Consider the following 24308-nt stretch of genomic DNA (forward strand, 5'->3'; position numbering starts at 1 on the left):
CACATCTTAGAAATCCTGTTTTAAATGTTCTGGTTTTCTCCGTTTTCCTTTTTAAGTACAAACATTTTACAGTTTAAACCAGTTTGAAGGTGTCATCAAAACTCTGGGCTCAGCTCACCTGAAAATCCAATAACTTTGTAAAAATAAGCAGTCAGTTATGTGTAAATAACTGTAGAAAGTATCTATATTTGTATAAAATACCTCTCACACAGGCAAGAAATAAACAAAGTATTTATTGTCTGCTAATTTGATGAAAACCACCAATAGACTTCCAGCAGAACAGTTCTGAGTTCCTCCAACAGAACCGGAGATACTGAAGGTGATTATTGTCCTCCTGTTTCAGAGGAACATCTGGTTTCTGAGCTCCTCCTAAATCTGTCAGATGACAGAGACACATTTACATAATCCTGCTGCATCCAAACAGAACCATCAACACCAGAACCACCAGAAGCTACGCAGTTTCCCGCCTAAAAAACAATCAGCTGAGCAACACAGAGAAGCTGCTAACTCTGCTAACCGCTGCACCGGAAGTTACCCACACAGCGGCTTCCTGTTCTAACAGCGGTTAGAAAGTATGACTGCCACCTGCTGGACAGAAGAGAAGCTCATAAATGGGAAGAGAAAAATCAATGAACCAAAAAATAAAAGAAATCCAAAATAAATATTTAATAAAAACTTCCCGAAAGAAAGAAATAAACTTTTTTTTAAAATCTGTCATTTTTTTTAGACACAAACCGTGTTTTGATTTTCTATCTTAGTACACAAATCATAATTTAAAGATTTTTCTTTATATGCAAAATGTGATACATTTTCTGCAATAGCGATATCTTTTCAGCTCATAGTACCAATTATTGACCATCCATCCCAGACAGGTGTATTTTAATACCATGCTTTACTGCAGACAGTCTGTTTAAATGTTTATTCTAAACACCAGAACGTGGAAAACATCACCTAACAGGATGAAGATCCAGTTCCTCTGAATTAGTGTCAAGCTTCCTTAAAAACTGTTACTTTATGAAAAGCAAAGACAACAGAACAAGCAAGTGTAACACATTTATTCTGACTTCAAAATTGTATGATGATAAAAAAAATAGTTGTTGAAACTTCACTTAATCTTTCTCTAAAACTGATCCACATCAAGAAATCAGTCAGAACTGGAGAAATTTTCTGCAGATATTCTAATCCGAGATGAACTTTGAAAGATTTATACAAAAACTATTTTAAAAAGTAGTAATCAAACATCTAGTTGTTTTCAAGAAGCAGAGCCTATTACTATGGGACTATTGATTCATAATGACCCTCCAGCATCTGTCTTCATTGATTCCATAGGCCGAAACGTTTGTAGCGATAGACCTTTAACCTTAGTGTTGTAGCAGTGGGACAGAGTGATGTTGCTGGGCCCATGTCTCACATCTTCATCTCTGATGAAGACATGCATTTGATAATCTCACAGTGGGTGAAGTAAAATCCCACCCAATGATCACTGTGTTAGCAGAGCAACATTGGAGTGATGAGTGTGATCAGCCCTCCCTGCTGGCCTGCAGCGGTTGGAGGCCAAATCCCGGAGCACCAGGAGAACACGAGGAGAACACGTGTACTCCACGCGCCAAAAGGTATTTCTTAAAGTACAGATATGTGAATCACACAGATCGGGTCAGAATGATTTTAGTTTGATAAAATAATAAATGAATAACATTAAATGCCTGATACATGAGGCAACATTTTAAAAGCACAACACTCAAAGATATATACTACATTGTATATTCAGTATGGAAAAACATTATTACTAAACATAACTCAGCTCTGTCTGCCACCAGGTTTATCAGGGGTACTGAACAGCACCGGGACAGAGACATTTTAAATACATGTTTACAACAGATCCAGATTAAAGATGTCACTTTGCACTGAAGTTGGGGTCTTTGATTATGACAAAGAAATTATATTCTTTTCCCCATTTTCTCAAAAATAGCTGTTTAACCACATTTTTCTGTGACCCAAAAATTGCTTAACTTCAAAGCTTTTTGAATACAGTTATAAACATTAAATTAACTTTGATAAATGACTTGGTCAAAGCTCAGTCCTGAACCGGAACCGGACCGTATTCATGTTCTGCAGTTTGAGTCGAGTCAGTCCACTGTCCTGGACTTCAACTCATCGAGAGACGCAGCCATACGAAAATGTTAGACTAATATCAATAACCATATAAATACTACTGTTCTGGCCAATAACCAATATTTACCTACTTTATAAGAATTATATATACCTCTCTACCCTTTTGAGACCGTGAAAAAACAACCACACTGCTGACATTGCTTCTCTGCTTCAGTTAAACAACCCACAATCCTGTGCTGCATCTGTATCCGTCACATGACCAAACATAAACCACATGGCCAATGGCAACAAGATGGAAACTGACATCGGTTGTTAATATGTTGAAAAATTACTAACATCGGTCGATACTGATGTTATTGCACATATCATGAATTCCTAAACTTGTCTTTAGCTAAGCAAAACTGAGTCTAAATTTGACCAAAACTTCAAAAATAAGCCCTGGCGATCGCAGGAGTAAAAAAAGTCAGCGAAGGATGCAGGTGTACTTACTTTCTGCTCGGAACAAGACCGCTCATAACTGGAAAAAAGCCGTTTCTGATGTGAAGAAGCAGCTACCAAACAGCAAACAAGAGATCAAAAACAACAGCTGCAGACCCACTTATGGAAACACAGCTGTTATTCCTGAGTACTCTAACATTAGCGCTGCAGTCTGTTGTCATGGAAACCACCCAGTCAGGTTGACATTAAGGCCTACAACAATAACCTCATCTGTGTACTTGTCTTGAAAATAAAATATATTTGACTGAAAACACTGGAGCTGGTTAGTCCGGTACATGAGAAGGTGAAACCGGTTGGTTGTGGGAGAATCGTTCCCAGTAGCTGCTTTTCCACATAGTTTACTGGTATTCTGACATCCTCCATCTTGAAACAAAGCCATCTGGACATGAAAGATGACGACGTCCCCTAGCAGGCTGATAGCTAACAAGTTAACATGCTGCAGAGAACCTAGCTTGTTATCTGGATCTTTAGCTCAACAGAAGTTTAATGCCCATTGACTGAACAACATGCTACCTTTATCTTCAGGGACATAGTAGTACGTCTGCTACCTAAACTAGAAGCTGGAGCTACATCTGCTAAGAGGAAGACACAAACAGGAGAGAGACTGAAACCTGGTCAGATGACTCCTGTACTTACCAGGATTTGTCCATACAGCTGGAGGGAAGAACACTGGGTTACATGGACAAAGTGTCAAACAGCTCTGGTGAAAATCATGGAGCAGGTCTTTGCATCTGCATCAGCTAATACTGGTCTGCAGGTTTGCTCCGAGCTTGTTCTGATAGTCTGACTCTTTAATAAGGGAACATTTTGAACAGCTGGCTAAACCTCACATCTCAGCCTCGCTGCATCACAAAATCAAAACCAGTTGGCCTGTCACCCCAACTACATTAACAAAGGTTGCAATGTCCACCATTCTGCACAAAGGGCTCCGTCATCTGAACTATGAAGACAGCTATGGCTAAATCCCGCTCTTGAATTTTAGCTTTACGGGTAATGCCATCATTCAGGAGAGTCTAAGAGAAAATGATCCTGCTTGGCCTGAACAATTTGATTTCTCTGTGGATTGTAAATGTCCTGATTGAGAGACCACAGTCTGCACTGGAAAACCATCCCTAACTCCATCATACCTAGAAGCAGAACATCTCAGGGTTGGGTGTTGCACCACCATTGTTCATTAAGTTTCCATGCAGCTGTGCATAAATTGCATAAGAAAAACCCCCATCAATAAAATTGCAATTGATACTTCAGTAGAGAAAATCATTTATGGTAAAAATAGGATTAGCATATAGGGAGAAAGTGAAACAGCCAGAGGCCTGGGATAGAGACAACCTGGTCCTGAACATGGACACTATGAAAAAGAAGATCTTCAACCTTCAGAGGTCACAAACTGACCAAGCGTCCCTTAACATCACCAACTGGAATCAAGGGAGTAGGTAACGTTACTTTCTCCGAGTATAGATCTCTGACGACCTCACCTGGATGAAGAACACCACTGGGATCCTGAAATGGGCCCAGCAGAGAATGGACAGTCTTAGGTAACTAAAACACACATCAAATTCAAATTACTGTACCGAGCTGTGGTTGAGAGAGGGTGGATGAGCTGCATCTCGGGATGATTCTGCAGATGATAGTGAGAAGAGCTGAGATTATTTTCCCTTAATTTCAGATCAGGTGCAGGACCTTGGCTCCGAACGTGTGAATACCCACCACAGAAACACCTTTATGCTGCACAGCTTTCTGCCACAAGCTGCTAAAAAGCTGGCCTGCTCTTGGGTTTATGCACTTATTATTTTACATGTTTTATATATTTTATGTTTTCATCCATTTGCATTTTCTCTTAAGATTTTCACACTACTCTGTGGAAGATCCCAGACAAACATCTCGTTTCGTTGCCATTTAGTCACAATCTCTTGCAAAAGTATTTTCTCCCCATGGCATTTTTAATGGTTTGCTGCCTCACAACCTGGAATTAAAATTGGTGTTTGAGAGTTTGCTCCATTTCATTTAGAAATCATGCCTACATCTCTGAAGAGGGGTTATTTTTTCATTGTGAAGCAAATAACAAATAGGACAAAATAACTGAATATTTCAGTGTGCATAAATGTTCACACCACTAAAGTCATTACTTTGTAGATTCATCTGTAGCAGCAATTAAATGATTCTCTGTGAGCTCACCACATCTTCCCACTGGGATTTTTGCCCATTCCTCGAGGCTAACCTGCTCCAGCTCCTTCATATTGGATGGGTTTCACTAGTGAACAGCGATCTTCAAGTCTAACCACAGATTCTCAGTTGGATTGAGCTCAGGACTTTGACAAGGCCAGTATGCTTCAGGTCATTGTCCTGCTGGAAGGTGAACCTCCGTCCCAGTCTCAAATCACGGCCAGACCGACCCAGGTTTAGCTCCAGAATATACCTGTATTTACCACCATTCATCCTTCCCTTGACCCAGACCAGATTCCTAGTCCCTGCTGCGAAAAAACATCACCACAGCATTATGCTGCCACCACCATGTTTCAGTGTGGGGGTGGTGTTGTTGGGGTGTTGGGTTTGTACCAGACAGTGTTCTGGCAGTTCAGTTTTTAGTTTCATCTGACCAGAGCTCCTTCATCCATTTATTTGGGGAGTCACCCACGTATCTTTGAGCGAACTCAAAACGTGCACTTTTTAACACCGAGTTATTCTGGCCACTCGTCTTTAAAGTGCAGCTCTATGGAGTGTACAGCTTATTGTGGTCCTATGGACAGATACTCTAGTCTCTGCTGTGGAACTCTGCAGCTCCTCCAGAGTTACCTTTGGTCTCTGTGCTGCCTCTCTAATGAATGCCCTTCCTGTCTGGTTGGCGGCCCTCTTGCTTTCCATCTGAAGATGTTGCATCAGATGGAACTTGGGAAACATCAAAGACATGGATATTTTTTAATAACCCCACCCTGACTTGTACTTCTCAACAACTGACTTGTTTGGGGAGCTCCTTGGTCTTCGTGGTGTGATGTCTCCTGCTTAGTGGCCTCTGAGGCCTTTCAGAAAAGGTGTGTTTATACCGACAGATCATGTGACTCTTAGATTAAACACAGGCGGACCTATTTTCACTAATTATGGGACTTTTGAAGGTAACTGGTTGCAACAGAACTTTTAGGGGCTTCCTAGCAAAGGTGGTGAACACGTTTACACATGGCAATTTTCTGTTGTTTATCTTTATCTATATATATTTTTCTAATTTAATTTCACCAACTATTTTGCGTAGATGAATCACATAAAAAAGATTAAAACACATTTAAATTTACAAATAGGGGGAAAAAAGCCATGGAAAGAAGGTACTTTTGTAAGGTACTGTACAGATTTAAATGAAAATACATTAATTCAATTAATTCACCTTCAACACTGGAGTTTTAGGGCTTCAGTTTAATGATTATATGATTTCTCAACTGTAACTTCTCAAACATTTTCATGTTTAAATAATTACACCTCCTCACCTGTGTGAGCGCTCATGTGGGGTTTAAATTTACTATCATCACTGAAGCCTTGTTCAGAGGGCTGACATCTAAAAGGCTTCTCACCTATATGAGTGCACATGTGGCGAGTCAAATTATTACTGCGAGAGAAACATTGACCACAAATTTCACACGGGAAGCGTTTCTCACCTGTGTGAACTTTCATGTGAGTAACTACGTTATTTTTTTGAGTAAAACTTTTCCCACAGATCTGACATGAGAAAGGCCTCTCACCTGTGTGAGTTCTCATGTGGTGTTTTAAATTACTTCTGTCACTAAAACGTTTCCCACATGTCTGACAAGAGTAAGGCTTCTCACCTGTGTGAGTTCTAGTGTGAGTAACCAAATTCTCTTTTTGGATGAAACCTTTTCCACAAATCTGACACTCAAAAGGTTTCTCACCTGTGTGAGTTTTAGTGTGACGAGTTAAATGAACCTTCTGACTGAAACCTTTTCCGCATGTCTGACATGAAAAAGGTTTCACACCTGTGTGAGTTGTCATATGAGAGGCCAACAGATCATTGCCAGAGAAAGGTTTACCACAAATTTCACATGGAAAGTGTTTCCCAACCGAATGAATTCTCATGTGAGTAACCAAATTGTTTTTTTGAATAAAATTCTTCCCACAGATCTGACATGAGAAAGGTCTCTCACCTGTGTGAGTTCTCATGTGATGTTTTACATTACTTCTGTCACTAAAGCCTTTCCCACAGATCTGACAGGAGTAAGGCTTCTCACCTGTGTGGGTTCTAATGTGAGTAACCAAATTCTCTTTTTGGATGAAACCCTTTCCACAGATCTGACACTCAAAAGGTTTCTCACCTGTATGAGTTTTCGTATGACGAGTTAAATAAATCTTCCGACTGAAACCTTTTCCGCAGGTCTGACATGGGAAAGGTTTCTCACCTGTATGAGTTGTCATGTGAACAGTTAATTGATAGCTTTGAATAAAACGTTTCCCACAGGTCTTACATGAGAAACGCTTCTCACCTGTGTGAGTTCTTATGTGATCATATAAATAACAGTGGTTGAAACTTTTACCACAGATTTTGCAAAAAGCCCTTTTCTCAACTCTGTGCTTCTTCAGTTTACTTTTATCTCTGTTATTTTGATTCAATGCTTCATCCCGACTTGATCCTGAGTCTTTATCATTAATCCCTTTCTGATTTAAGTTCTTAGCTTCAGGAGAGTTCTGAGAGAAGAGCTGGTCCCCATTTGGTTCTGGTTCTCCATGGTCTTCGTCTTTCATCATTACGAAATCAGTCTGTTGATTCAGAACAAGCTGCTCTTCAACCTGACTGACACCGATTTCACCATGTTCCTCTTTTAACTGCAGAAGTTCTGGTTCCTCCAGTTTAATTTTCATCTGAAGGGGTTCGGATTCTTTTGGTTCCTTCATCACTTGCCATTCTTCTGCTTTGTCTTGGTCCAAATGGGGGTTTGTCTCTTTGTTTGAAGGCTGCTGACCCATCTGAACCTCCTTCTCCTTATAGACACATTGATGTGGAAGATCTGGACAAACAAAATTCTCAATGTGAGTATTTCAAAGGAAAGGTCACGTTAAACCTTTCATGCATCTTTATGTCTTCAAGTCAAATGTTTCCAGCTGAACAGCATTTGTCTCAGAGACGTTACCTGACCTTCAGCCAGAAGTAGAGTCTAGGTGTGATTATTCATATGAAGAAACATTCTTGCTTGGGAGCTAAAACTGTAGCTTTTCAACAACCAATGAAACTCTAGGATGAAAATTCACAAAACTGCAATTTACTCAGTTTTCTGGAACAGTTTTGCTGCAGCAGTCCACTTAGTTTCTGCCCTGACAAAAAGAAATAAGTAAACCTGCTTATCAAGTCCTGTAGACCAGGAGAATTTCCATGTTCAATTTCCATGTTCCTGTGTCAGATCAAATGTGTTCTTTATTAATTATTATTATTATTATTATTATTATTATTAGGGATGCAGCCATAAGGAAACTTGTGCTGATATTAGGGCTGGGCAATATAGCCTATAATAAATATCATGATATATTGAGCAGTTCACTTCGGTAACGATAAATGAATGGTAAACACTAACCCAACCACTACCAGCCGGACCCACCACCACAAACCCCCTCGACTCCCCGAGCCGAACCTTGTCGCCGTAGTCTTTTGTTCAACATTTCTTTGGTAATGAGTGACTACAGACTGTACACATAGCGTAGCGTCTTAAAGTGATATGAGCATAGTTGATAAAAATGAATTTTCATTTTTTAAAATACCGAAATTACCGACATGGGCAAAATGACGTCGGTTGTTGTCATAAATGTGTTTTGGTTTATCGCCCAGCCCTAGCTGATATCAATATCCAATTTTCATATTGCTGTTATGGACGATGTGTGCAGATTTTCAATTCAATTCAATTCAATTCAAAAATACTTTATTAATCCCAAAGGGAAATTAAATGTTGTTCTAGCTCATTATGAAGGTTTCCTCAAAGAGCCGTTTTAGATGCTGATGGCTGTGGGCAGGAAGGATCTCCTGTAGCGCTCCGTCTTACAGCAGATCTGAAGAAGCCTCTGACTGAAGACACTCTGTTGTTGTAGGACAGTCTCATGAAGACTGTCCTACAACAACAGAGTGATATGATACATATTGCTCAACCCTTTTGAAACCCTGAAAACCACACCGCTGACCTTGCTCCTCTGCTTTAGTTAACCACCCTACAGTCCTGCGCTGCATCACAATCACTGTCACATGACCAAACAAATACCACAAATTTGGTTTTAAGACTGTTCCTGAATTATGGCGTGAAGGAGGAGCATTTAAAGCACATATGCCTGCTGCCATCTATGGGCCCTCTTCCTTGTATACAGGTTAATAAAAGCCATAAAGAGGTTGCTCACTTGATGTTAATTTTTTATACTCATTTTTGCCACCACAATTTCAGCTTAGTTTTACAGACTTAGACAAATTCCGATATGTTTGAAAATAATTATTGTTTTAATATGATATATATGTTATTTAACCAAGTAAAGCCTCATTGACATTAAAAATCTCTTTTTCAAGAAGGAGCTGGCATGACATCAGAAGAGTTACAATAAAACCGAATACATTCATACATAACGTAACATCTAAACAAATCTACACAAGATCAAGGCACTGAGTCAAAAGCAATTACAAGAAGTTAAAATGTCTCTTTCCTGGTCTTTGATGGGTTCAACAGTCACCAGTTCTGTCAGCTTTGAGTCTTTCTGGAATTCATTCCAGGCAGAGAGGAAAGAAGAAGCAAGGCTGTAGAGCCGGCGTAAAGACCACTGCTTCCCAGCCCTTTTCTCACCAACACCAGATCCATTGCCAACAAGATGGATGAACTAATGCTAGAAGTAACTCCAAACGACACCAGATGAGACAGTTGCATTCTGTTGGTCACAGAGACCTTGTTACACTCCTCCATCCCAGATTCTGCTAGCAGGCTATATTGCGCGGTGCCATGATAGGATGCAGGCCCATTCCACTGTCCCACCCTGTCTGAAGACCTCCATCATTGTCCCCCTGCCCAAGAAACCCCACATTTCCAGCCTTATCGACTACTGGCCAGTTGCACTGACACTAGTGGTCATGAAATGCTTTGAGCGTCTGCTAAGGGTTCACATCACTCTTCCACAAAACTGTGGACCCCCAACAGTTTGCCTACAGGAGCTAAAAGATCCAATAAGGATGCCATAGCCCTCCATGCTGCACTGTCCCATCTAGAACAGCAGGGGAAATAACTGCTTCCTGTGGACTATAGATCAGCATTCAACACCATCATCACTCACAGACTTGTGGGACATTTTCACTAAAGGACAATGGACTGACATGTGGATCTACAGCTTCCTGTCGGGTCGCAGCCAGAGGGTCAGACCGTGTCAACGTATATGTTCGGCCCTCAGCCTCAGCACCAGCTTTTCACAGGACTGTGTTGAGCCCCCTGCTCTACACACTCTACACCAGGGGTCCCCAGGGCCGGTCCAACTCCAGACCCAGAGAGTGTCGTGTCTGGACCGCAAAGCATTTTTTCATTTACTATATAGATATAGAGATTTTATTCCCGCCGGCTGCTGCGTCTGACTTTTGGAGCCTGAAGCTCCGTCTCCAGCGTCAGTGTAGCGCGCTGTGGCGCTATTAACGTTACTGTTAATCGTTGCTAAGTTACTAGCTTGGAAGCTCACGCTTGCTGACAGTACAATGACTTAGTTGACAGATGAGTGAGTAAAAAAAGATGGCTTCATCAAAAATATGTAAAGTGGACTATGAAAATCACACATTTAAAGACGAATGGACAGAAACATACGGTCTCTTACAGCACAACAGTGAGCGTAGAGGGTTCACTGTGAGGACCGTGGATTATAGGGAAACACAACAAGCCTTTCACTGACTGGGAAATGGTCACAGACTGCCTGGAAACTGTGGTAGAAACACTTTAAGATGGAAAAGAAGGACAACAACTTAAGGGAAAGGTTAAGCAGATAGCCCTGCCTGCCACAAGCACAAGGAGAGCAGAACTGTTCTACCGAGATGTACTGACCCAGCTGAACTGAGCCATTCAAAGTGTGTTTAATATTGGTACTTAAATTGGATTGCTCTTCTCTGTTCAGCAGATGATTTCATGGGCATATAAATGATCAATCAGTAGTTAAAAAAAAAAAACTGTAGCGTTAATTAAATGTTAAATATCAATGAAGTAAAATATGTTTGTCAGTTGATTTAAAATGTTTGGAACCCAAACTGTTTGGATGATGGAGGTAGTGGACCTCCTGCTGTTTTAGTTGGGGACCCCTGCTCTACACCTACGACTGCACCCCCCTTCATCACAATAACACCATTGTCAAGTTCGCAGATGACACCACAGTGTTGGGGCTCATCAATGAGGGGGATGAGCCTCGGCTGACAGCGTGATGCACAGAGAACTTGCTGCTCAACATCTCCAAGACCAATGGACTATAACATAATGGACAATAGGAAAGGACTGACATCCTGACCACTGATCATCAGTGGGGACTGTGTGGTTTCTTGTTCGACAGGCTAAACATGTAAGTCATTGGTTCTGCATGTATGTCAGCAGCAACATTAAGAAAAAGGGCTCGACCCGATCAGGACGATCTGATCTAGCCTTCTTGACTTGGTTGTAGAACGACTTCTAAGCTGTCTAACAGTCAACCTGGGATGACTGTTAGGCTGTTCAGTTTGGACAAAAACAAGCATTTTCAAAAACGTCCTTGTTTTTCCATGGATGGAATGAAAGCATTGTTAAAATAATTCCAGCCCAAACAATGAGAGATCCGTTCATTGGGAGCTTACCATGTCTAAATGTGGCTACACCCCAACGGTCACTTAACTCATTTGCAAAAATTCCAATGTGTGAAAATTCATGAGGAATATTATTTAAAACCAGATCAATTAAAGGTAACTTCTGGATAGTTAATATTTGGTTGAGTTGGGCTGTTACAAAAACAGTCGGCATCTTACTGCTGGCACAGAAAACAATAAATGAGTGTCCTAAAGTCCCACCAAGCACCTCTAAATGCGTATGAGAAATTATTACAGAGGTCAAGATATCTGACAGATGAAGGAGAACGTGTGAAGCAGATGCTACAGCCTTCAAGCATCTGATGTGAAAAAGTTTGTTGCTGCTGTTGCTAAACGGATTAAGGCTCAGCAGGTAAGAACACTTCCTGGTTGCAAATTACATTTAGGTATAAGCAATTATTGTTCATAATTAAAAATCTGAAAGTATCATTTTTATCATTAATAATAAAAATCCAAAACTATTGTTACTAAAATGATGCGCACGCTTTATCAAGTCCCCAGAGACCCCAATGCACTTCAACTACAGTCGTTCACACACTGACGGTGGTTGACTACACAGAGCAGGGGTTCAAACCAGCAACCAGCTGGTTACAGGACAAACCTCTACCACTGCTACCACCCCTGCATATATTTAAATAAATGTTTCTCTAACGATTCTGATATAAAATTCAAAAATGACACCTAGATGGTGTCTTCAGATCCTGAATCATCTCTTGTTGCTGCTGCTGCTCAGCTGCACCTCTGGTTGTTTCACTCAGTGCCGTATTTACTGTAACCCTGGATTTACTCTGTACCTGCTCCGGTCCGGTCCGCTGCCACGCCCGGAGCAGCTCCAAGAACGCAGATCGTGCTCCTGCATCTGGTAAAAGTGGCTCTGCCATGGGTCCGGGACCATTGACCCAGTATCATCACATTATGGTAGGACGTTTTTTTTTAGGCCTGATGGGAGGAAAACATACAGCCTCAATCTGTCCCGCTGCTCTGGGTCGGGCAGCCGCTCCATCACTTTGATAAAAGAAAATGGTACCGCCATCGTCACCTGAGGAACACGCCTCAAGCCACAGGTATAGCATACCTTTGTTTCGCTCTTCAATCCTGGTCACCTACAGACTACAGCTGGACCTCTCATCTGTCGTCTGCTGTCAACACACTCAGCAGCTTCTGTTGGAGACGTCTGTGTTTCTTTGCTAATGGGAGTAATTATTAGGACAGGTCCAACAGGTATCATTTGGAAGCTGATAAACTTTAATGACGGCGCTGCTTCGTAGCGTGTTTTAGATTGATGTTCCTAGTGATGCCTGATCTATCAGCATCGGTCTTAAAAGGTCAAACTGGGCCGATTTTAACAACCGATGTTTCCATGTGACTGATGCAGCACAGGATTGTGGGTTGTTGAACTGAAGCAGAGAAGCAAGGTCCGCTATGGTCGTTTTTCACCGTGTTGAAAGGGTAGAGAAATATATATATGTCAGTAAAGGTCGGTTATTGGCCCAGATTCTCATTTCGGTGCATCCTTGTGATAAATTGTTAATTATTTCATGAATATTATACTGCATGGTCATGTGCTGCATTACATCATGAATCTGTTTCATCTTAAAAATCTAAATCACTCAGCTGGACGAACCCTGAACCCTCACTGTTGGCAGGAATATCATTTAGAACTTGTTCTAAGGAGGAAACTTTAAAAATCCAAAGTAAAGAGCAGATAGGGGGGAAGAAGGGAAGAGGAAGGACAAATAATGCAGTAAAGACCGTGTCTTTAAATCGTAAATATGAATAAATTTTGTAGTTCTAGAAAGCCGTGGCTGGGGGCCCAGACCAGGCTGCCTGCTGGGACAACCTGTCCAGTAGGACCACATTAATGGGTTACATTTTTATTGCTCTGATGTAATATTGAGTTTCTGACGAAATTTGGGTATTTCTTAGCTCTCCTTTTTCAATTATTAAGTGTTAAAAACTGAATTAGCTGCTGAGAAGCATTTATTTCATGACTTTATTTGGATGCACAGTTCTGGTTATAACGTTTCAGAAATAAAAACACTGAGCTGCAAACTGGCTCCAACACCACCTCCCTGACATGTTCTCCCAGTAAAAGCCCCATCAGAACCGCTGCTGGTCCGAACCTGCTCGCTGTAAGCTGATCCGGGGTCTCCAGGTGAGGTCCAGCAGTCTGCGCTGACGGTCGATCTCCTCCTCGTACTGGACGATGGTTTTTTCCACCTGCGAGAAGATTTCTTCAGCAGCAGCAGTTAGTTTCTCTCTGATAAACTCTCTCAGAGGTTGAACTGAACACATTGTTGCTGCGCAGACTCAGACTGTCATGTAAAAAACAACACAGACAAGCTAAACTGCTCACAAGCGGCACCGGAAGTTCCCACCACAACTACTCTTTGTTTTCCGGGTGTTCGAAAGCGACATCTGGAGGCATTACCGCCCCCTGCTGGAGAGAAACGTGGTTCAGAAATCGGAACCAAATCAACAGAAAAAAATGCAAGACCCACTTTCCTCTAACCTCCTCCCAGGGTTAAGAAATAACCAGAAATTGTTTTATTACATTAATCTTTATTGAAGGTCAAACATTTTTACATTTCAGTCATGTTTGACGTTGAAATGAAATATGTAACAATTATATTGTTTATTTTCAACTATAATCACATAAAACCAACAGAAATGGGACAAGAAATTTAGATTATTCATGTATTCATTCAGGTGTTGACTGAAGGAGTCCATTAAAGCTCAGTGACCAACAAAAACACCTTCAGACCCAGTTTCAATACACACACAACCTGACTGCATCTTATAGCCTTTCTTAGCCCAAAGAGAGTAAAATGAAACCATTAGAGGAAATATCAGTATGTTTTATTTTAGCCGTATGTTGTATATTTTTATCAATTAAATAGTTCTGACATTTCTGCTCCTAAAACCTCCATAAAAGCACCAAGAGACAACCATCTCTCTGAGGAGCATTTTACATCCTCTGAAACATTTTACTCTGGACTTCAGGAATTATATTGTCTTTAAAAAAAATAAGAATAAAAACGTTCAGGGCTGAAATTAGAAAACAGATTCATAATTAACAATAGAATTCAAATCCTACTTACTTGGTTCTGCATGAGTCCACTTACATTCTTTGAGGGGGAACCGGAGGGCTACATTTTCAAATTTCTATTAAAAGACAAAAATATTCATCAAAACAAAGAGGATGAAGTTCTGCACTTCAAAAACCAGCTATAATAAAAATGAACGATTGCCAGAAAAAATTACTATTAAAAATAAAGGAATAAATTCAGCTCAACTAGAACTAGAAGACGGTGGACAGATGTGGTTTGGACCTCAGTGATGAAGAGTCTGAAGGGTCCAGATGGAGCTTGTTCCACAGATTAGGTTCCACCACAGAGAACCTCGACCTCTGAACCCGGATCTGAAAATCAGAGGATCTTGATGCTCTGGCTGGACAGTAAGAGTGTTAAAGTTCTAACAGGTCAGGTGGCGCCAGAACTTTAAAACAAACTATTCAAAACAAGTTCTATTAGATGTCCAAATAAAATTGGCAAAATAACTGTTCTCCATCCAGGGAAGAAACGCTGTTAAACTGCCTTGATATTTCAGGATGTTGGTTCCAGAACCGGAAGCTCAAAAACTGAAAGCTGCTTCCTGTTCAGATGATCCGAAGGGTCCAGTTCGTTCATACCTGGCAGATAACGCGATGTCTTTAGGCCTGACTTGTTTAGTAAGACCAGATATGTAAATCTATTTGATATTGTTCTATTTTATTTCCTACAAAAAACAGTTTCTGAGGCTCCAAACTCCGACTGACAAGAACCTCCTGGCCTGGTAGAGTAAAACAGAGTGAACAGAGGAGACCAAATGCATCATCTAATAAACAGCAATTATGTTCATCTCAGAGACAGAAGGTCCCGCAGCAGTAACTGAAACTCCTTCATACATCTGCATGAACTCCAGCTAATCAGAGATTCACCACTAAGATCTAAAGATCATTTCAGAAAGTCGCTGATTATTTTGTTGTCCTCCATCTCCTGCAGGAACCAGAATAAAATGTAAAACTGTAGAAGACGTTGATGTTTGTCTACACTCCATCTTGTCCCGAGGCGGTCAACTTAATAATATTAAACGTTTTCTCTGACAACGTAGATCACAACAGACGTCGTTTAATGTAACCTGTTCTACATAAAACAGATCTATACATCATCTTTTAATAAAACACATTGATCTGTATTTATGTCAGTGAACACACACACACTCACACACACACACACTCTCCCGCCAGCAGACAGACATCACAACCACCTGCCTAACAAGCTAAAATATCTGCAGAGTTGTGAGGACAGCAGCACCGACTCTCCTGCGGGTAGCAGTCACAGCCCCCCTGCTCCGCATCCAGGCCCCGCCCCTTACCAGCAGCACAAATCCTCACCAGGGGGATGGGTTTTGACCCGGCTTGGTTGTCAGAGAGGAAATAGTCCCCCTTTCTGTACAAAACTGACCTTAATAAGTAACTAAATAAGTTGACTAAAAGACAGACAGAAAACCGTCTGTGGGTCTTTCCAGGTTCCTTCGGCTGCCTGCGGAAACTCCTCGGTCCTGGCTCGGTTCTGGCGGTTTATAGAAGCTCCATCACTACTCCACACCCAGACAGCTGTTCCTCTTGTGAATCCTCATGTGGGCAGTTAAGTTACTTTTCCGCTGGAAGTGTTTGCCGCAGGTCAGACACGGGAACGGCTTCTCACCTGTGTGCGTTCTCATGTGAACGTTCAGATTCCCTCTTTGACAAAAACTCTTTCCGCAGACCAGGCATGGAAACGGCTTCTCTCCGGTGTGAATTCTCATGTGGACAATCAGGCTGAAATGTTTCCGAAAGCTCCGGCCACAGCTCAGGCAGGTGAACGGGTTCCCGCCGGTGTGAACCCTCAGGTGTTTGGTCAAGCTCCCTTTCTGAGTAAAAACTTTGCTGCACATTTTACAAGAATACAGATTCTGAGCTTTTTCGTCTCTCCTGGATTTGCTATTTCTCCAACATTTACCTTTTTGTTTCTGCTCTTCATTGCAGCTCAACTCATTATGACTGAGTCCTTCCTGATCTTCTTCATCAGCTTCAAGACAGGTTTCAGAGAGGACTGGGTCCTCATTTGGTTCTAGGTTACTGTCATTGTTTTCTTCATATGTAGGACTCAGCATAAAGGTCTCAGTCTCCTGCTTCAGATGAAGCTGCTCTTCATCCTGACCCATGTAGATATCATCTGGTTCTTCTTTAATTTGCAGAGTCTCTGGTACTTCACACAGCACCTCTGGTTCTGGTTCCTCATGCAGAGTTTCTGATTGTGGTTCTTCGTGCAGAGTTTCCGGTTCCTCCAGCCCAGAAAGGCTCTCCTGGTTAGAGAGCAGCGGCTCGATGAGAACTTCTTTCCGTTTGCTGATAAAATGCTGCTGGAAGTCTGAGGAGAATAAAGACCGAAGGAAACAACTGTTAGCAGGGGTTTCAGAAAACCCACAACCAGGTCAGAAACATTGGACATGGTCAAAGGTTCTTTTTGCACCAGGAGCAGCAACTCTTCAGTTGGTGGGATCAGCTGCGTCCACATGCTTGTTCAAGAGGAGGGATTTCTGCAAAGTCAAGTAAACCGACTGCATTTAACTAGGGTTTTATAAGAGTGTATTAAAGTCACTTTGAATCTATGATTGATTATACAGGTCCTTCTCAAAATATTAGCATATTGTGATAAAGTTCATTATTTTCCATAATGTCATGATGAAAATGTAACATTCATATATTTTAGATTCATTGCACACTAACTGAAATATTTCAGGTCTTTTATTGTCTTAATACGGATGATTTTGGCATACAGCTCATGAAAACCCAAAATTCCTATCTCACAAAATTAGCATATCATTAAAAGGGTCTCTAAACGAGCTATGAACCTAATCATCTGAATCAACGAGTTAACTCTAAACACCTGCAAAAGATTCCTGAGGCCTTTAAAACTCCCAGCCTGGTTCATCACTCAAAACCCCAATCATGGGTAAGACTGCCGACCTGACTGCTGTCCAGAAGGCCACTATTGACACCCTCAAGCAAGAGGGTAAGACACAGAAAGACATTTCTGAACAAATAGGCTGTTCCCAGAGTGCTGTATCAAGGCACCTCAGTGGGAAGTCTGTGGGAAGGAAAAAGTGTGGCAGAAAACGCTGCACAACAAGAAGAGGTGACCGGACCCTGAGGAAGATTGTGGAGAAGGGCCGATTCCAGACCTTGGTGGACCTGCGGAAGCAGTGGACTGAGTCTGGAGTAGAAACATCCAGAGCCACCGTGCACAGGCATGTGCAGGAAACGGGCTACAGGTGCCGCATTCCCCAGGTCAAGCCACTTTTGAACCAGAAACAGCGGCAGAAGCGCCTGACCTGGGCTACAGAGAAGCAGCACTGGACTGTTGCTCAGTGGTCCAAAGTACTTTTTTCGGATGAAAGCAAATTCTGCATGTCATTCGGAAATCAAGGTGCCAGAGTCTGGAGGAAGACTGGGGAGAAGGAAATGCCAAAATGCCAGAAGTCCAGTGTCAAGTACCCACAGTCAGTGATGGTCTGGGGTGCCGTGTCAGCTGCTGGTGTTGGTCCACTGTGTTTTATCAAGGGCAGGGTCAATGCAGCTAGCTATCAGGAGATTTTGGGCACTTCATGCTTCCATCTGCTGAAAAGCTTTATGGAGATGAAGATTTCATTTTTCAGCACGACCTGGCACCTGCTCACAGTGCCAAAACCACTGGTAAATGGTTTACTGACCATGGTATCACTGTGCTCAATTGGCCTGCCAACTCTCCTGACCTGAACCTCATAGAGAATCTGTGGGATATTGTGAAGAGAACGTTGAGAGACTCAAGACCCAACACTCTGGATGAGCTAAAGGCCGCTATCGAAGCATCCTGGGCCTCCATAAGACCTCAGCAGTGCCACAGGCTGATTGCCTCCATGCCACGCCGCATTGAAGCAGTCATTTCTGCAAAAGGATTCCCGACCAAGTATTGAGTGCATAACTGTACATGATTATTTGAAGGTTGACGTTTTTTGTATTAAAAACACTTTTCTTTTATTGGTCGGATGAAATATGCTAATTTTGTGAGATAGGAATTTTGGGTTTTCATGAGCTGTATGCCACAATCATCTGTATTAAGACAATAAAAGACCTGAAATATTTCAGTTAGTGTGCAATGAATCTAAAATATATGAATGTTAAATTTTCATCATGACATTATGGAAAATAATGAACTTCATCACAATATGCTAATATTTTGAGAAGGACCTGTATATTTTTGTACATAATCTGGCTGTAAAAGCAGACAGAACCTACAGGTGAGGAGATTTTATTTGCTGATGGCTGAATCTTCCTCCTAAAAACTGATTTTTAATCTGGTGGGTTACAGTTTCAGATGATTAAACACCCCCAGATTATCTTTCCTCTCCATCTCTTCCCATTCCTGTTAAAGTTAAGATTCAGTCACTGAAGTTTAGCTTCAACCAAACTGCAGAAGAATTTGTTCATCCTTTCATGCATCTGTTAACTAAAAGCCAACTGATTTGATACATGAAAACATTATTAATATACCAGAAGAAGATCCAGTTTGTATCTTGGACTTCATTCACATCTAATGTTTCTGATTTCATGTTTACCGTGAAAAAGACTAAAGTGAATTTTCTCCTGTTTCTAATGAAGCTATAATATTCTACAGTAACAAAGGAAACTTTTGATCTGAATCAAACAATTATTATTCTGAGCTCTGAAATGGGCTGAATATTCATCACAGATTCTTTATGCGATGTTTCATGTAAACAACATTCTGGTTGTTTTGGGTCAGAACCTTTAGCAGGTTTAAAAGTCAACTGAACGTCTCACCTGCGCATATGTTCAAAGAATCATTAGAAAGATGTTTCAGGTCCAATCGTTTGTTCTGACTTGCAACTAGCCCAAAGTGAAGCAGACAGTAAATATGAACCAAGTTCGCTGATCTAATCCTGGTTCCTGGACCTACCTGCGGGGTTCTGGCCGGTTCGGGGTCTCCAGGTGAGGTCCAGCAGTCTGCGCTGACGGTCGATCTCCTCCTCGTACTGGACGATGGTTTTTTCCACCTGTGAGAAGATTTCTTCAGCAGCAGCAGTTAGTTTCTCTCTGATAAACTCTCTCAGAGGCTGAACTGAACACATTGTTGCTGCGCAGACTCAGACTGAGCAACACAGCGCAACACAGCCAAGCTAAGTGCTAACCGCAGCACCGGAAGTCACCGACACCGCTGCTTCCGGTGTCAAAGGAGGACAGAAAGGCGCGTCTGGGTAAATTACCGCCCCCTGCTGGAAAGAAGTGTAGCTCTAAAATCTGAAGATGAATGAACCTGATCAAAGTAATAACGCAGAAATGCGTCTAGAATCTTTCATTAGACCCGAGCAGGAAAACTGCGAGGGTCAAATTAAATCGCTCAAATTCTTATTATTATTATTCCGGGGACTTTGCCAAGCCCCTAGATGCACACGCTTTTACCCAAAATAGTCCCCGCGTGAAATTTTCGTTCTTTAATGTCGTCGTCAGTGGGCGTGGCCAGACCACGTAGCCACGCCCCCAAACTTGAGATAGGCCAAACCGTAAGTCGTACAGATCTGAAATTCGCCACAATGCTAGAGCTCCTCAAACCAAGAAAAAAAGTCTCTTGGGGGTATGCTCTAAAACGTACAGGAAGTCGGCCATTTTGGATTAAAGGCCGATTTTTGCCCGTTTTTCACTTTTACTCACCTCGAACTTTAACGAATTCCTCCTAGGGATTTTTAGCTATCGGGTTCATATTTGGTCTACATGCAGTTAAGGCATGGGGGATTAAAAGTTATCAAAATCCTGAGTTTTCTGCCATGTTTAGGGGGCGTGGCCGTGGCACGAACTTGGCGTTCGCGCCGAAAGTGAAAAATTGCAATAACCTTCCCAAAAAAAATCCAAATCACACCAAAGTTGGCATGAAAGAGGACCTTGCGGCTCCCGACAATCCTATGGGGTCAAATGCTGACAAAATCAAAGCCGCGCCCACTCAGAACCGGAAGTCACTTTTTTCACTTGGAAAGGTGCCTCTCTGACCTTCTTGACCCAATCAACTTGAAAGTGTGTCAGAAGACAGATAACTAGTGGGTCTAACTTCGTTTGAAGCACAGTAACTTTTCATAAAAGGGCGTGGCCGTGGCGGCGCCGCGAAGTCAGACGTCACGCCATGGCCATACGTTTGCCTCTAATTTCCACATAGATCATCTGATCTGCACCAAATTCAATGTGATTGATCCTTGTCCAGTCCCCAACAGAGATCTGATGACGTATTCGGTGGGCGTGGCCTAAATCGTCCACACCGCCCCCTAGAATATTTCATAAAATCAGCCCCAAGCCATGCTTTGACCGAGGATTGTGAAATTCGGTACACATATGTCACTTCACAGGACCTACAAAAAAGTCTCTTGGAGCATTGGTCTAAACCCCACAGGAAGTCGGCCATTTTGGATTGAAGTTGCCATTTTGACCCTGTTTTGGCCGTTTCTAACCCGCATATCTGAGCGAACTCCTCCTACAGCTTTTGACTTAGAGACTTGAAAATCACTCAGTTTACTCTTAAGGCACCGGGGATTAAAAGTTATCAAAAGCTTTTTGATACATGAAAGCATGTGGGCGTGGCCACGCCTCAAAATATGACTTCTCGCCATAAAACACTACATTGATATAGCTCCTACAAGGAAAGTCACAGACAAATGAAACCTTCTGGGATTGATCTGCCTCTAGGCCTCAACAATATTCACTGATCAGATGCTGACATCATCGAAACCCCGCCTCCTGAGAACAGGAACTATCACGTTTTCCTTTACAAACTCAATGTTTGATGTTCTTCACCTAATCAATGTGAAACTGTCCCAAGTAACAGATAACATGATGGTCTTAGACAGTCGACAGTACTTACCGCTTTAGCTGGAGGGTGTGAATATGATGGCGTGGCGAATTCTGATGTCACGCCACGGCCATACGTTTGGCTCTAAATTACACATGCATGGTCCGATTCACTCAAAACTGAATATTCTTGATCTTTGTCAGCCCCCAAACAGCTCTATTGGATTACATTTAAATTTGGATCAACAGCGCCCCCTAGGACACTTCAAGGGCTATATCTCCCTCATACATCCTCGGATCCACTTGAAATGTAGTATACATGATCATGACTTAATGATGGACATGTTGACACAGTCAATTGATGATGTCGTTTTAGCCCCACCCACAAACAAACAAGTGAGTGCAGCTTCCATCTGGAAGGTCCGATTTACTCCAAATTTTGAATGCTTTTTGCCAGACTGAAACTCTGCATGACCGAAGATCATATGACATGTTGCTCACAGTACCACTTAGTGACGACATGTTGAAGTGAAGCAGTGTCATCGTCGGTGGCGTGTATGAGGTGATGCCAGGCTCCTGCGGTCGCTCAACAGCCCGAGTTGCGCTGAGGGGTGCGAGGGCCTTCAAAGCTGCTTGCAGGTTTCTAGTTTTTATTAGTGTTGATAGAGATTGAAAAATAACTCAAGAGGAAACTGAAACGTTTGTTTCTTTTTCAAATTTATTTACTTATGGGATCATATAAAGCAAAAACAATCAGAACATACAGAACTGCACGTTTTAAAATAATATCCACATAGGAGGCAGCGGTTTAACCCAGGACACTAACGGTTTTATACAATTATTATTTTACCTTTAGAGAACTAAAAATCATTTTGAAACTGTAAATATTGTAAATAAAAAGCAGTTTTGATGAGAACATTAGATTTTTAAAAAAGCTCAGTGGTGTACATATGTAGACTGGATATCTGGAGATTATTAAAAACGATGATGTCCCATATCAAACCACAACAACTGAGACATTTCTCCTCATCGGTCAGTCTGTCCCGACTCAGTTTCCATTAAACTTCAACTATGAGCCGAAAATGTCACTGAAGGACAGAAAAGGCTAAAAAATGTCAGAGAAAATATGAATATGACTATGCTGGGAGAATCTTTAGCCATGCATTATGTTTCAATACTCCAGATAGTCTTCTTTCATATATTAATGCAGTTAATGGTCATGTTGTCCCCACCTGCTGGCATGGCACATGTGTCATGCCATAGATGCAGATTTTTCACAAAAACAGAGGAAAACACGTCATGTAAAATAAATATATCCAGAGTAGAGTGGCTGGGACCTGAGCCTAGGTCCGGTAACCAGCAACAGAGGTAAACTATACTGGGAATATTACCCAAAACCACCAGCATCATTAAAAGAAACAGCCCTTCCTGGTAGTTTTCTCTGCACACATAAACTCAAAATGCCAGAAAAACGTTAAAGGTTCGAAATATCGATGAGTAACATCTTCCTCCATGTTCAAAGATCCTCAACAAAGCCAGCTGCGTGTTTACTGCGGACATTTTAAAGCCATGTTGGACAATAGTTATGGGTAGAGCTGTGTGTGTTCTGGTTCAACATATGTGTGTTGTGTAAACCCAGTTAACCCAGTCTGGACTGGACTCTCCTGCAGAACCTACCTCAGCAAGCTAAACACAAAGATCCTGAGTAGAGACATGATGTTGGTTCAGATTATAACAGCTTTCTGAAACACAACCAACCTCACTGAAGCAGAGCAATAAATATATTTTATTAATTCAACTTTAATTCAACAGTTGAGCTGCTTTCTTTCACAAAGCAAAACCATTATACATTATAAACACATTGAATAATAAAATGTAACTTATTAAACTATTGAAATTGAACATATGAACTTAATTAATTTAACAGGACATTTCTATGAAATTCAGAAAAAAGCAGAAAAACAAAAAATGTTTGATTATTTCTCCAATTCCACTTTTTCCCTTGTATCCGTATTTATTAACCCAGAAAGTGTAAAATCATGGAGTGAATGAAAATAATTAATCAAATCAACAGCCAGGAATCCATATTTACTGCGATCCAGGTTTTATAAATATAACGAAATGCTGTTGTTCTGTAGGACATTCAGTTCTTCTGTAAAGTATTTAAAAGTATTTCCCCTCATTTTTTAAGAATAAAAAGCATTTTGTGCAAAACAAAGAATCCCACATATTTCATATCTAAAAGCAGAACGTTTTCCTTTTAAAAACACTTTAAAGTTGAACTGATCGCCACAATAAGTTTCATGAGGAAGCAGTAAAACTTTGTTCACACTTACATGATGATTTATCACAATCCCCGTTTCCTGCGTCTGTTTGGACACATAAAAACAAAGTCGTGCCTCGCCTCTGAGTGGTCGCTACATGTATCCTCACAGGTCCGGTCAATTGTGTTCTGAAAACGTACAGAAAGGTTCTTCTCCTGATTCCGAGAACCTGCAGGGTTCTGTTTCAGTGTGCCTTTTACCACGGCTGATCGTTGTTTTTCTGTCTGTCTGGGTGATAATGACAGCTACGGCAGCCTTCAGCAGCCAAAATACTTCAGAAACGATAACATGACCCATACTGCTAAAGGTAATGGGTCCCAGCACCAGATCATTGAATTCAGGTGGTCCAATACCTTCCATGACTGCAGGTGTGGAGAACCTGGACTGTCCTGATCTCAACTTTCTTCAACACCTTTGGAATTAATTAGAGTTGAGGCTGGAGTTCTGGTTCTGACCTAACAGTGAACTCACTCCTAAACTTGGAAGATGTTTCCAGAAAACGGGTCCATCAACAAGCTGGACCTTATAGATTAAAAATAGGATGTCATCAAAGCTCATGTACATGTAGAAGTAGTCAGACAGTTACTTTAAGCAACATGGAGCACATACCAGAGTTCAAAAGAGGACAAATTGTTGGTGCACG

The 24308-nt window shown here is 41.5% G+C and overlaps 2 protein-coding genes across 3 annotated transcripts; both read right to left on the reverse strand.

The window, feature by feature from the left end:
• Positions 1-215: 215 nt before the first annotated feature.
• LOC124873748 (zinc finger protein OZF-like) lies at positions 216-13857 on the reverse strand. 2 transcript variants are annotated; one of them, XM_047374676.1, is made up of 3 exons: positions 12504-12840; positions 12223-12367; positions 216-7613 (listed from the first exon to the last, which is right to left on the reverse strand). In XM_047374676.1, the coding sequence occupies exons 2-3, from the start codon at positions 12335-12337 to the stop codon at positions 6070-6072; spliced, it is 1659 nt and encodes a 552-aa protein (XP_047230632.1). In that variant the 5' UTR covers positions 12338-12367; positions 12504-12840; the 3' UTR covers positions 216-6069. The 2 variants fall into 2 exon arrangements, with proteins under 2 accessions (XP_047230632.1, XP_047230631.1); XM_047374675.1 differs by lacking the exons at positions 12223-12367; positions 12504-12840 and adding an exon at positions 13552-13857.
• A 1724-nt stretch (positions 13858-15581) lies between these two features.
• Positions 15582-19639, reverse strand: LOC124873784 (zinc finger protein 260-like). Its single transcript, XM_047374748.1, has 2 exons — positions 19468-19639; positions 15582-16881 (listed from the first exon to the last, which is right to left on the reverse strand). The coding sequence occupies exons 1-2, from the start codon at positions 19637-19639 to the stop codon at positions 16067-16069; spliced, it is 987 nt and encodes a 328-aa protein (XP_047230704.1). The 3' UTR covers positions 15582-16066.
• Between the last annotated feature and the right edge of the window lie 4669 nt (positions 19640-24308).

The sequence above is a fragment of the Girardinichthys multiradiatus genome, chromosome 9 (genome assembly GCF_021462225.1).
Source record: "Girardinichthys multiradiatus isolate DD_20200921_A chromosome 9, DD_fGirMul_XY1, whole genome shotgun sequence".
In the NCBI taxonomy this organism is placed as follows: Eukaryota; Metazoa; Chordata; class Actinopteri; order Cyprinodontiformes; family Goodeidae; genus Girardinichthys; species Girardinichthys multiradiatus.

What these genes read in the sequence shown, in the direction of transcription:
- LOC124873748 (XM_047374675.1), bottom strand. Translation starts at nt 13,723, where the DNA reads ATGTGTTCAGTTCAACCTCTGAGAGAGTTTATCAGAGAGAAACTAACT. An exon ending in GATCAGCTTACAGCGAGCAG is followed by an intron (nt 7,614 to 13,551) that starts GTTCGGACCAGC and finishes TTGTTTGTCCAG; the next exon opens with ATCTTCCACATCAATGTGTC.
- LOC124873784 (XM_047374748.1), bottom strand. Translation starts at nt 19,639, where the DNA reads ATGTGTTCAGTTCAGCCTCTGAGAGAGTTTATCAGAGAGAAACTAACT. An exon ending in AACCGGCCAGAACCCCGCAG is followed by an intron (nt 16,882 to 19,467) that starts GTAGGTCCAGGA and finishes TATTCTCCTCAG; the next exon opens with ACTTCCAGCAGCATTTTATC.